The sequence below is a fragment of the Dipodomys merriami genome, unplaced genomic scaffold, assembly GCF_024711535.1.
Source record: "Dipodomys merriami isolate MVZ:Mamm:240054 unplaced genomic scaffold, mDipMer1.0.p SCAF_8, whole genome shotgun sequence".
Taxonomy (NCBI): Eukaryota; Metazoa; Chordata; class Mammalia; order Rodentia; family Heteromyidae; genus Dipodomys; species Dipodomys merriami.
In genome coordinates this window covers 41,861,971-41,875,803 of record NW_027206401.1, presented here as the reverse complement: position 1 = coordinate 41,875,803, position 13,833 = coordinate 41,861,971, and the positions used below count along the sequence as shown (strand labels likewise).

Below are 13,833 nucleotides of genomic sequence, written 5' to 3'. Positions count from 1 at the left end.
CTTCACCTCCCTTCCCAGCCTCCCCCCTCCCCCTCACCCAATCATACCCCCCTCCCCCCCCACCGACATTGTAAAGCTGGTTTTGACATGACATGTTGTACTTCTCATTGTTGCAACAGGTCCACCTGAATCCTTAAACGACTTGTTTGTCCCCATCTCCTCCACATGTTATACTGACATCAAATATAGTGAAAGCAGGGGTTACACTGTGGGGGAGGGACATACAAAGCAACAAAGAAATCATCTTATAAATGCGTTAGAAACACATGCATGAAAGAAACGAAAACATTAAAATACATATTTAATGAGTACATTTCTTATCAAGCATTGTTGCCTCCTCCTTTGTTTCCCCTTCCCATCCCTTCCCAGCTCCCCCCCCCCGCCCTGCACCTCTCCCCCCTAACCCCCCCTCCCCCGCCAAAGTTGCAAAGTTCGTTTTTTGACATAACGACTTGTACATCTCATTGTTGCAATGGGTCCACTGTATCCTTATTTAAACAATTTGTTTTTTCCCTCCCCTCCACAAAGTATACCAACATCAAATACAGTGAAAACAGGTTATATCGTGGGGGAGGGACATACAAAGCAGCAAAGAAATCATCTTATAAATGGCAAACACAAATATTTTCTTACGTAGTTAATACATACATGAAATTCTAAAAACATATACAAAGATTTGGGCTATGGCTACCTTACTGCAAATTATTTTATATTTCCTTCATACATTTTTCTACAAGTAGCATGTTAACTCAGCAGATGTATATACACACATACGTATATGTGTATATATGTATACACATATATTCAACATATATATACACATATGTGTGTATATATAGATGTGTATGTACATACGTTCCAGTCCTGAGGCTTAAATTCAAGGCCTGAGTGTTGTCCCAGAGCTTTTTTGCTCAAGGCTATTGCTCTACCACTTGAACTACAGTTCCACTTCCAGCTTTTTGGTGCTTAATTGAAGATAAGAGTCTCACTGAAATTCCTGCCTGGGCTAGCTTCAAATCATGATTCTCTGTTCTCAGCCTCCTGAGGAGGCTAGGATTACAGGATTGCAAATATGAACCACTGGTGCCCAGCATATATATAATTGAAAAAGTGATGAGCTGGGGGTTACAGTTACATAGTTAAGGCAATAAGTATATTTGTGTTTAATCATTGCTACTCCATCCGTCTTTATCTCCCACTTACCCTTTCCTATCCCCCCCAAAGTTGTAATGTTCATATCCAATATAGTGTCAAGTGAGTATCAATGTTGCTGTGGTTCATCCATTGTTCTGCTGTTTCTGTGATTCCCTTTCCCTTTCACATTTTGCATTGTCTATTATGCAAAACACAAGGTACAAAAAAAAAACTAAGAGAAATGAAGAATGGAAAACAATAGAGAAAAAAGAACGAAATATATACAGAGTCTAATGAGAACCTCTTGTTTCCATAAGTTGGAATTCATGTTAATATGCTTCATTATATATAGTCCTTTGCACTAAGCACTTGAGTTACTGAGATTTCCTGTTAAGAATATCACATACATATTCTAGTTCTTATAAATGAGGGAGATCATGTGACCTGCTTTTCTTTGGGTCTGGCTTACTTTAAATCCCTACATATCACCCTGAACCAGAATCAACTCCAAATGGATCAAAGACCTCCAGGTAAAAGCAGATACCTTGAAAATATTACAAGCAGAAATAGGAGAAGTACTAGGAATCATTGGCACAGGTTGAAACTTTCTTAATAAATATCCAGAAACACAACAAATCAAAGAAAAGTTGAACAAATGGAATTGCATGAAACTGCAGAGTTTCTGCATGGCAAAGCTAATAAGATCAATAGAAAGCCCACAGATTGGGAGATCTTCACCACCCATTCAACAGACAAGGGTCTCATATCTACAATATACCAACAGCTCAAGAAATTAAATCCCCCAAGACAAACCTCCCAAACAACCACCCCACTAAAAAGTGGGCTAAAAACTTTAAGAGAGACTTCTCTGAAGAGAAAATATGAATGACCAAGAAACACTAAAGAATTGCTCAACATCTCTGGCTATAAAAGAAATGCAAATCAAAACAACATTGGGATTCCACCTTACATCAGTTAGCATGGCCATAATCAAGAAACCTAACAACAGATGCTGGTGGGGATGTGACCAAAGTGGGAGTTCCTCAAAAGACTCCACAAAGAGCTCCCCTGTGACCCAGCAATCCTACTTCTGGGCATTTACCCAAATGATCACTAACAAGGCCACACTAAACCCACCAGTGTAGTGATATTCATCACAATATTATTTCCCATAGCCAAGATATGGAACCAACCCAAATGCCCCTCAGTTGATGAATGGATCAAGAAAACATAGTACATATACACAATAGAATTCTATGCTTCCATCAGAAAGAATAACATTGTTCCCTTCATAAGGAAATGGAAAGACTTGGAACATATATATATATATATATATATATGTATATATACATATATACATGTATATATATGTATACACACACATACATACACACACACACACACACACACACATATATATATATATATATATATATATATATATATTTGTCAGTTGTGGGGCTTGAACTCTGGGCCTAGGTGCTGTCTCTGAACTCTTCAGCTTAAGGCAAGCACTCTACCACTTTAGCCACAGCACCACTTCCAGTTTTCTGAGTGCTTTACTGGAGATAAGAGTCTTATGGACTTTCCTGCCTGGGCTGACTTTGAACTGCCATCCTCATATCTCAGCCTCCTGAGCAGCTGGGATTACAAGTGTGAGCTACCAGCACCTGGCTACAAATATATTTTTAAATAAATATTTTTCTATGCAATGATGTAAAGAAAGTATAGAAAGGAACTGGACTGAGTGAGAGACAAATTGTTTTATGAATGATAAAAATAACTTGTGTAAGAAATGTGAAGACTGGAATATAAAAAGGCTGAAAAGTCTGAGAGGTGTCATGTCACAGAGAAGAACCCACCGAAAATAGGCAAGGTTGAGGCTGATGGAGAACAAATGAGGGAAGGAAAGAGCATAAGATGTCATTTCCATGACTACACCAAACCCAGAAAGAAATAGGAAACTAAGGTGTAGGGGAAAAAATAAAGGTTTATTTAATGGGACTGACCCTACACAAAGATTCTAACAGGCAATAGGATAGATGGCTAGAATCTAGGAGAATGATGTCATCTGAGACTACAGATTGGGAGTCTCATAATTGTAAATTGGTTTGATAAGAACAGAAATGCTCTGAACAGAAGTGCAGATCTAAGGGAGAGAAGGGAGAAAATAGTTTGATGAGACTGAGAATGCTAACAGCAGGCAAGGAATTAGAAGAGTGTAACTTACTGAAACTAAAGGGGGCAAATACTAGTATGAGATAAGGGTGTCTAAAGATGAGAAATTTCCTGTACAACTGAAGACTGCACTGTTGGTTAATTAAGATCTATGATCTCAGGGTTTTGTTTTGTTGGTTTTCTTTTTGGTGAGTGGTTCAGTAGAAGACTAAGTTACACTAGACTGAGTAGGTTAGAGGAGTTTCTGAAGTGGAGTCACTGGGTATAGATCGACTTCTCAAAAAGCACAAATAAACCTTGAGGCCAATGGCCGCATCACTAGATGGGGGATGGAGATACTTTTAAATCTCCAAAACTCTTGTCTGCTCCCTTGCCTATAAAAGGAAGAAGACAAAGTCCCTCAAGCAGATGTTTAGTGAGGATTAAATTCCAGTACCAATGTCATACATTCGTGTCCTTTGACTGGATAAGAATTTGTTGTTGCCAATCACAATGTTTTGATTTTCATGTCTTACTCATCAGCCAGGTGAATAGAACACATAGAATAATAATGGCCTCCACATTTCCATATCTCATCTTTGATTTTATGGAGTTGAGTTTGACATCAGAAAATATTAATCTATGCCATTTATTTATTTTTTTTATTTTCTATTTAATTTATTGATAGATGCCATATAGTAATATATGCCATTTCAAATATAGTTAAAGTTTAGTCTGGAGATAAAGGAAGTTAAGGCAGAATATTTCTTCTCTCTAAAGAAATAACCTCAGATTGTGAAGATTTTTTAATAGATCAGAGTGAACAATGAGAATTCCTGTTGTAGGTTTGTTCAGTGTCCAACTTTTCTTGAGCTGCATCTCTGACATCTCTGTCTATATTCTTCAGGTGAGTTTGAGGTCATACAGTGTGGATATGATGTAACAATGGCTGCCAGTTCACAGGGAAATGGTCAGAAGTTCAGACTGTAGGAGCAGAGCAGGCAATGATCCTGAGTTAATCTAGACACATCCAAGCCTCAAAGTTCCCAGATTCCCCAAGAAAGAAGTCATAGAGGCCACAAGCCAGAGTTCACCTCTCCAACTTCCAAGAACTCCACAGGTGAGAGCATTCCTCCCTTCCAGGTGATTTAAATTCCCAGAAAAGACCTTCACTTTGGACCATTCTAATTTAAAGGGAAGGCTCTGATGGCCACCAGAAAACAAAGCCATGAGCAGATTAACCAAGAAATTTGAGAATACAGAGCCTTTTTAGAGAATGTTTTTTTTAATATATAAGAATCTGCTTAAGTTAGCCTAGTCAGTGGCAATTTCTCAGGTGTGTATGGATATGTATAAATACTACATATTTAAAACTTTTTGGATGTTCTTCAGATGTTTCAAATACTAACACTGACAGAATTTCCCTTTAAAGGATGCCCTGCAAATATTCTGTTATTTGTAATTTTAAGTAGAAATTGACAAGGAACATTTTTTTCCCAGCCTAGTGGGAATTAGTTATGTGCATACGTCACAGACTTGGAGCAAACAGAGATTCTATTTTTTTCTTTTCCTTCAAAGTTAAGAAAGCCACACTTGGGAGGGATCTTTGGATAGCACTGGCTATGCTTCATTCTACTCCTTTTGGAATTGGCATGCGTGTGTATTAGAGGAAAAACTCCGCATACATTCTTTCATGCTGTTTAAATTGCAGGAAGAGGCAGCTTTAAGACAAAGTGAGTTTTCTGTACATGTTTCTTTTGTGTTTTGTCTATGTGGTATTTAATTTCTTGAATTTTTTAATAAGAGATTTTTTTAAATATACTTTTTAGTAACTGCAATTAGAGTTCAATTAGAGTCACTGAATTACTGAACTTTATTTGCTGGGCTTTTCAGATTTCTACTTTGTATACCATACACATACACACAATATTATCCAAATGACTCTACGTTGCCTTCTGAGTTTTTGTAATGTCTTTTAACATGGGCAATCCCTGTTATAAAAGGGGACAGGAGAGATTCCAGGTTTTATTTGGTTTCAGTTATTTGAATGAATAACTTTAGCACTGAGGGTATTTTATAACTGAACTCATATTTCAGAAGCACACTTTAAAGTCTCTTAGAGATATCTAAGTAAAAGGAGTTAATACAAAAGTCTTGCTATTTCCAAGAAAAATCTGCCTATATTCCAAAATAGGCATATATAAATGTATACTGAGATCAACTAAAAGGTCTGTGCACCAACCCACTCAGGTATAGTATACATCACATCAGTCTAAAGTGCTATATGTTGAAACTGTTATTTAAGCTAAACACTCTGCATTTTATGTGTTCATGTTTCTCACTCTCTTAGTCACACCCTCTTTGGTGTCAGTCATTAATTGGAAAAGCAAATGCAGCTCTTCCGATGTCATTTTCGAGTTTTGGAAAGGTGGAAATTACAAACACCATTAATGAAAATGTAATGCTCTTAAGCATACAATGTGAGACTATCCTCAAATCACCTCCCATCCATAAGTCCTGTCATGTGTAAAGGCTAGTATTTTTCATTAGCAAAAGTCTATGGATTAAAATTAACAGGATCATTATAATCAGGCTTGTGTGTTAACATATATATCATGAGAGATACCTAAAGCAGATATCATAAATGACTGGGTGGGAAGGTATACTTCAATGTAGAGTTTCTACACTTGTTCTTTGGTTCTCATATGGCTAACAGCTGATAATTCTGGAACTGTGCTACTTGAGTGGCAGACTAGTGTTTTAATGTAATATCACTTCCTGACATTACCTTATCGCTTGTTTTTTCTTTTTATACTCACCAACGTTTTTGAATAAAACTGGGTTCATTTGGGTTTCTTAGCCAGCTCCAGAAGATTTTCTTCTTATACTCTTGAAAACCAGTGTTTGTAAGATTTGAGAGAAGCTTTGCTTTTATTAATGGAGAAAACACGATCTTTTTAGAAGTAATTGAAATAAATGTTGCATTTACAAAGGACACGGCGAATCAGATGTCAATTAAATGAAGTATACATTTCCATGTTCTTATCATTATTTTTCCTTGGTCCTCAGTTTTCTTGGTTACCGCATCGTAACGTAGAAGAGCTGAGAAAAAAGATGGAGAAGAAAAATGCTTCCCCAAAACCTCAAATCCTCTTAAAATGATTGGCATGGGTGTTTATCCACCTCTAAATCAGATTGTCTTAGGACCACAGATTCCCTGAAGAATCTGACAGAACTAATAAACTTTCTTCTCAGAAATCAAATAAACACTAAACTCAATGTTGAGGAAGGACATCAAAGGCATGCCAGTCAAAAATTCTTATAGACTTTTGGGGGGACATCTTCCCACACACCCAAATAATTCATATTTCTCTTATCATTTCAGCCCTGGCTAAAGAGTTCCATCTGGCTGTCCCACGGTATTCTCAAGCTTCTTCATTGCATTGTAATGGTAAGCAGCATTTTCTCTTGTTTTTTTTTTTTTTCCCACGCTGCTTCCTCCTATACAGTGAGTGACACCATGACCCCAGCCAGTGATGCAATTTGAAAACTGAGGCTAAACTTCTCCCCCCTCCCCCAGTCCTGGGAACTTGGGGCCTGGGCACTGTCCCTGAGCTTCTTTTGCTCAAAGCTAGCACTCTACCCGTTGAGCCACAGTGCCATTTCCAGCTTTTTCTGTGTATGCAGTACTGAGGAATCGAACCCAGGGCTTCATGCGTGCTAGGCAAGCACTCTACCACTAAGCCACATTCCCAGCCCTGTGGATGAACTTCTACCTCTTCAATCCACTTCCTCTTTCCTCCTCCCATTGCCATCTCCTTTCTGAGTGTCACAGTAACCCCTTCACCAGCCTCTCTGACTCTAGAATTGTCCCCTTCCATTGTGCTACCTACAGAATAGATGAATGCCCAAATTCATTTCAGGAAACTCAGTCTCCAAGAAACAATATATTGGATTCTAACACATCTTGTCAAGTTTTATGGTGCTCAAAACCACTTGTAGGTTGAATGCCTGTCTTTTAGCATTTGTAACAAGTTCCAGTTCCAGGGTCACATTAATTCTCTTGTCGCTGCAAAGTCAGCGCCACTCTCCTCCTCAGTCTGACCAGAGAAAAATTCAGGCAAGATGTGTAACTTAGTGAAAGTGATCCAAGTGTTTATTAGGAAAAAGATGTGGTAGACAGAAGGGCATTATGATGCAGCATTTCAGTTTGTTTAGCCATCCTGAGAGTTCACGCATGAATGTTAGTGTTTCTGGTCCCTTGTTTCTCCAGCAAAGAATCCAGCAGGACATGGAAGCCTATAGGGCCAAGGTGACATGTGCCAAAGGGCTGCAGTGTGGAGGGCAACATACTTCCTCCCACCTTCATGGAGGGATCAAGAAAAGCAGATAGGTCCTTGGTTGGAGTTTCTATTTTCCTTGATTTGCTCAAACTCTGATGGACAGGTTGGTTTATAGCACAGTGTAAGCATATGTAATAATTGAGTGCTTAGGCTTGCCCCATCTCTGGGACTTGCTGGTATGAATATGCACATGTTCCTCCTAGAGAGTAATCCCAAACCTAGCTCCTGAACCATGAAGGTCATTAATCCACCACAGAGCAGTGCTTTGCTGGACAGCTATCTAGTTATTTGGACATGGTATCAAGCACCTTTATGATCACACGTGTGTGTGGAGGGAGGGGGTGATAGTACTAGGGCTTGGGCCTAGGCACTACCCATTAGCTTTTTAGAAGAAGTGGTACTCTCCATTTGAGCTGTATCTCAACTTCTTGCTTTCTGGTGGTTAGTTTGAAATAAGTTGCACAGACTGGCTTTGCACCATTATCTTCAGCTCTCAGCCTCCTGAGTACCTAAGATTACAGATGTGAGCCAGCAACGCATGGCTGCCACCATTTTTATGGTCCCTTAGGGAAGGCCCTTTGGAGAAGTGTTGGGAGCATTTTCTAAGGAAGGGAGAATGTATCTGTGGGTGAGTCCTTGATGAAGCCTTTTGAGTGGCTCTGGTCACCATGGAGGACATGTTCTTGCTGTAGCCCTGGATGCCAGGACCCACTAGGCCCCCTATATCACTGTTAGTTCATTGGCCACACTGAGGAGCAAAGGGTTTAGAATAAGGTGTCTATGGGACAGGCTGGAATTCAAATCACAATATATGTGATCCAACACTTCTGTGAACTCAGAGAAGCATATAGCCTCTGTGTGTCTCATTTACATTTTACATAAAATAAGGGTCTTAATGTTGTACCCCTTTCTTAGGTTTGATATAAGGAATTAATACATTTCTATATTAAAATTAGTTGCAGCCATACCTGGCAAAGAGTATACCTTTTAGTCCCTAATTACTATTGCTACATGTCAGAACACTGAATGATTTAGCCTCTATATTTTGCTCCAAATTGGATTTTGCTCTCTCTCTCTCTCTCTCTCTCTCTCTCTCTCTCTCTCTCTCTCTCTCTCTCTCTCTCTCTCTCTCTCTCTCTCTCTCTCTCTCTCTCTCTCTCTCTCTCACACACACACACACACACACACACACACCCCTTGTGGACAATATTGCATGACCTTCAACAAATACCTCTTTTCTACAAGCCTTCTCTAGATGCTTCCCCATAAACCACTCTGCAGACAAACACAACTCACTTCAATCACTGTCACCTTTTAAGTTTCAGATGCCACATTCCCTAGATAATCCTGATCCCCCACCTTGCACCCAGTTATGTATTTGGCTCTACTTTTGTGTATTCTCATCATATCACTGCAACCATTAGTGATTATGTGGGCATAATTTGCACTTGAAAAAAACATACAAGCAGCTGACACTAAGCGGTCACACTGTCTAAATTAAGGTTTATGTTTTTAAAAATGACTGACAATGTGTAATTACATTAAAACTACTCATTTGTTCTCTAGAACGTTTTTATAATTATACTACCAGAAAAGATTCTAACCCTTGACCAATAATTTTAAAATGTTGAACAATTGCACTCTAACTTTGTTCAATATTGTCCTTTTTATCAAAGTGTGATACACTATGATGTTCAATTTGGAAAATACTAAAAAGTAAAACTCCATATGCTCAGTCCAGATGTTTTACCTTTTTAACGTGTTTCCTTCTAAATTTGTTTCCTACTTTAAAATGTATACTTATGTATTTGGTATAACTAACTTAATGTTGAGCAAAAAGAATACCAGGGAGTTGGGCTGAGAGTGTGTGGGGCCGGAGAGAGGGGACAAACAAATGGAGAGAGGACAGATAGGTGAATGCAGTCCTAATAGTCAATGAATATACGTGAACATGGAAGCAGGTAAACTGAGGAGTGAAGCTGGGAGAGATGGGGGAGAATGATGAAAGGCGTGTAACATTGATCAAGATGCATTTTATTCAGAAACTGACATGTTAGATTGAAAGCCCTTTCTACAGATAATTAAGCCTTTTGCAAAGATAATTAAAAAGAAAAGAAAGAAAAATGTACGCATTTGAGCTGATTATTCTATTTAATATTTTTACATTTAAAGCAATATTATGACCATTCCATACCATACACATCATGCAAAATACCACTATAAGCGCCTTATTAATGATTTCTAGATTTATTTTTAAATTAATTTAGAAAATTACTCTGTATTCTTCTAAGGAATATATCCAAGTAAATATCAAATCCCAATTTAACTTAAATATACTTTAGCAAACACCAAGTGAAGTACTACTTAAAGCTCAAAATATAATTTGAAACTTGGGATCTAAGGCTAGTAAATATTTTCAATAAAGAGCTAGGCAGTAAATCCAAAACTATAATAAACTCTAACATAGAGAAAATCAATAGTAAGTTTGAATTCCATAAAGCACTGAAAATATGAATTAGCTGTTGTTCCAATCAAGGAAATAGAATACTTATTATTATGTTTGCTTTTGGGTTTTTGATTGATCCAAGGAACTTACCAACAATGATATACATCATTTATTTGCATCCATTATTTTCAAACTATAATAACTAGCATAATAAAGGAATCTCTAGTGTGTCATAATTTAACATCCTGATTAAGAACAACGTAGGTATCTGTAATTCTCTTTCTTCTTTCTTTCTCATATCAGTATCTGCACACACCCAATACAACAAACAGCTTATGGATGTGTTCATAGGCTGGGTGGCTGCACTGGGCTCACTCAGCCACTCCATGATTGGACAGGGAGAGAATGCAGGCGGGGTTTCAAAGTGCCCCTTTGCCCAGTTATTTATCACTGAAGTGACTGGAGTGGAGAGTGAAATCGGTGAGCCAAAGGAGAGAAATCTTATCCTCAGAAAGATTCCTATAAAAGGCAAACACAACCAAGGGGGAAGCAAAGTTTCCCTCATACGATATTTAATTCAAACAACAACAAAATAAATTCTTAGTCTGTTTTAAATGTAAGTCATCCATGAAAATTGTCAAAATGCCAAGCAAGAGAGATTTTTAGCTACTGGAATCTGTCACAGATCTGCCTTTCCAGTGGTGTTGTCTTCAGTTGACTAAGAAGAAGAGCATTCACAGCAAGGTGTAGCTCTGACATGAACAATAGTTTTGAACATGGCTCTCAGTGATTCAGGCATGGGGGAATACTGCCCTAGGTGTGGTCCCACAAGCAGTTGCATTAGAACCCACTCAAGCTGAGTTCATTCTCCTTCTGTCCATCGCCTACCCAACTAGAGCCTTTCCTCTACTTGTGATACTCTCACTTTTTCTTAGAGCCTCTCTTTTACTCTATCTTCATAGTTCATAGAAGAAGCTCTGCTTAAAGTTAGGAAGAATGATTCTGAAACTCCCAGTGTGCCTACCCAGCAGCATTTCCACATCTTCCTCCTCTTTTACTTCTGTCTTCCCATTTGTGGGTGTTTATATGCTCAATATGTACTGGGAACACAACAGTCACCAGAAGTCTAGTTCCTGGCCTGCACTTTTTGTTGTGCAGAAAGATCATTAACTGAAATAATGTGAATGGTAGAGAGTGGGGGCCAGGAAAACACAAGACAGGGTTTAATCCACTAGAAGAGTAACAGAGAAGAAATGATGTATGTGTCTGATCATCTCCCATGTCAACATGCAAACTTTCTATAGGCTGACCCCTAGTCTTAGAGTCATTGTCAAACATGATTGCTGGTCCAGCAATAATACTTGAGAGATTTAACAAAACCTACAGAACTAAAGCACACATGCTCAGAATGTTGCTTGACATTATTTTAATAAAACAAGACCCACAGACTGTGGGGAGCCAGATAAAGAAGGTCTTCCTTTAACGCTATACTGAAAACTTGAATTCTCTACATCTCGAAGAATAGTGTGATTCAAAGCCAAGTATCTTGAAGTATCTGGATTAGCTTCTTTATTTATAAAGCAGAATATGAATGAGGATTTTGCTCTGCAGATTTGTCTGTAGTCAAGACAGCTGCACTCATTCAACACATATTTGTATGAGGCTCTGCTGTAGGAGTGGCGGACACAACCCTGAAGTCTGCTTTGTGTGACTCATTGGCACGGGAGAGATGTTTGAGATGAAAAGTAAAAGTAATGCTAAATACCAACCAATATTTGTCAACGAATTCTGTGATCGTTCAGCTTCCAAAAGCTGCTAACAGATTTTCCCCACTTCTCTATATACAGAACTAGCATAAAAACCTGATACCAACATCTTGTGTTGTAAACTTAGAACTGCTGAGTGAAGGCTGGAATTCTTTGGCTATAATAATTTTTCTTTAACAGGTGCTATGAAACAAACATGCCTAAATCTTTTGAGATTGACAGCAGACAAAAATTAAATAGAAGCTGGCCTTAAATATTGGATGGTGCCCAACCACTTTTATAGTCAATAAATTTTGAGCTGTTAAAGGATAGTTTATAATTATTGAGTACTGCTGACACAAAGTACCAAATAGAGGTCTGCCTTGTATGTACAGTATTCTTCTTCATAAATACTGAAAACAAACTGGATAACATCAACCTCCATCCTGTAGTCCCAACTCAGACACTATTATACAGCACACATACATACCCATAAGTGTGTGTATATACATATATTGCAATACACACATATATACATGCACATATATATGTATATGTATATGGGTGTGTATATATATATATATATATATGTATGTATCATTACCTCACTTTTACTGATGATCCAGAAAATACAACCAAATCTAGTTTGGGGGCTTTTCTTTCCAGCCTCCAAAGCAACTGAATAATGACAACAATAAATAATTAAAGCTGAGTTGCCTTCAATGAAAGCTGTTGATCAATAAAGTGAGAAGGAAGGGAAGTAGACTCGGTAGATAGATGGGATAAGCAGGAAGGGTTAGGCTGGTAAGGAGGATAAAAGGAGGTTGTCCAATAGGTTATTTGCAACTCTGAAAAATAAACAAGGAAATGCTATTTTTAGAGATGCTATTTTGGGGGGTGAGAGGCAAGGGAGTATGATACAGGCGATGACATTGATTGGCATGCAGTGTACATGCATGGAACTATAACAATGAACCTCTTCCCCCTTATAATTAATCTAAGCTACTACAACTAAGCTGCCATGTTGGAGGGTCCTGGTACTTCCTTTGGAAGACCTTGTTTTTTTAATAGAAAGTCAGTGGTAGACTGTCCTCATGCCTGAAATGAACCTTTCTGGCTGTGATCTGGTCAATAATTAAAACCTGGAATGACAGATGCAAATAAGAAGAAAGCTTTCATCCTTTTCTCTTTCAAAAAATCTTAAAGTAGCCAAAGTTCTTTGCAAATAATCTTGTTGTTGGTGATGATGATGATGATGATGATGATGATGATGATGATGATGATGATGATGATGATGATGATGATAGCAGATATCTATACATAGAAACCAAGGGAAAAAATGGTTTCTGTTACATACATATCTGGAATCCTGAATTCTGGCTGAAGCATATTTGCTTGCTGTATTATCAGATATAAGGGGGAGGGAAGAGGAGAAGTGCCACCACTAAATTACTAAACTCAGTTTTTCTCATTTGTTAGTTGAGAATTGCTAAGTCGAAAACTAAGTGTTTAAAAATCCCACCCCCACCCCAGTTCCTAGATTTAGTGGTCCTGTAAAAATTAGGAGTTTGGATTAAAAGTGTAGTTTTAGAAGGAAGGAAAAATCAACACCAAGGGACATTTAAACGTGTTGAGATTGTTTTGGGAAGGGAGAAAAGGGTTGAGGGAGATTGGAGAGGATGAGCAAATAAGATAATTATATACATGATAGACTTGTGAAAGGGAAATCCCCTTGTATAACTAAATGATGCTAATTAAAATGTTAAAAGGAAAAGAAACATGACTAAGCTTAAGAGTCAAATTAAAGGATTTCTTTTTCCTGCTTTTTGCTAACAATTCTCTCTGCTCCCCCTTCTCATCTTATTTCTTCCCCTGCCCACTCTAAGTTTTCCTTCTCCTCTTCCTTTTCTGTAAGTATTTGCAGAAAATAGTTGTACAACTAGTTTGTTTCAGAGTGAAAATTCTTTCTTCTTAAGAAAAGGAAATATCATACAGAGTTAAGCTGAGT

At 38.0% G+C, this 13,833-nt stretch overlaps 1 protein-coding gene across 2 annotated transcripts in view; it reads left to right on the top strand.

The window, feature by feature from the left end:
* The first annotated feature begins 4,237 nt into the window (after positions 1 to 4,237).
* Positions 4,238 to 13,833, top strand: part of Fhl5 (four and a half LIM domains 5) — a 34,688-nt gene continuing 25,092 nt past the window's right edge. For both annotated transcript variants that reach the window (XM_070010394.1, XM_070010393.1), the window contains exons 1-2: positions 4,238 to 4,411; positions 6,677 to 6,742. In XM_070010394.1, coding sequence (XP_069866495.1) covers positions 6,740 to 6,742 — 3 coding nt within the window. In that variant the 5' untranslated portion in view covers positions 4,238 to 4,411; positions 6,677 to 6,739. The remainder of the gene's footprint in view (positions 4,412 to 6,676; positions 6,743 to 13,833) is intronic.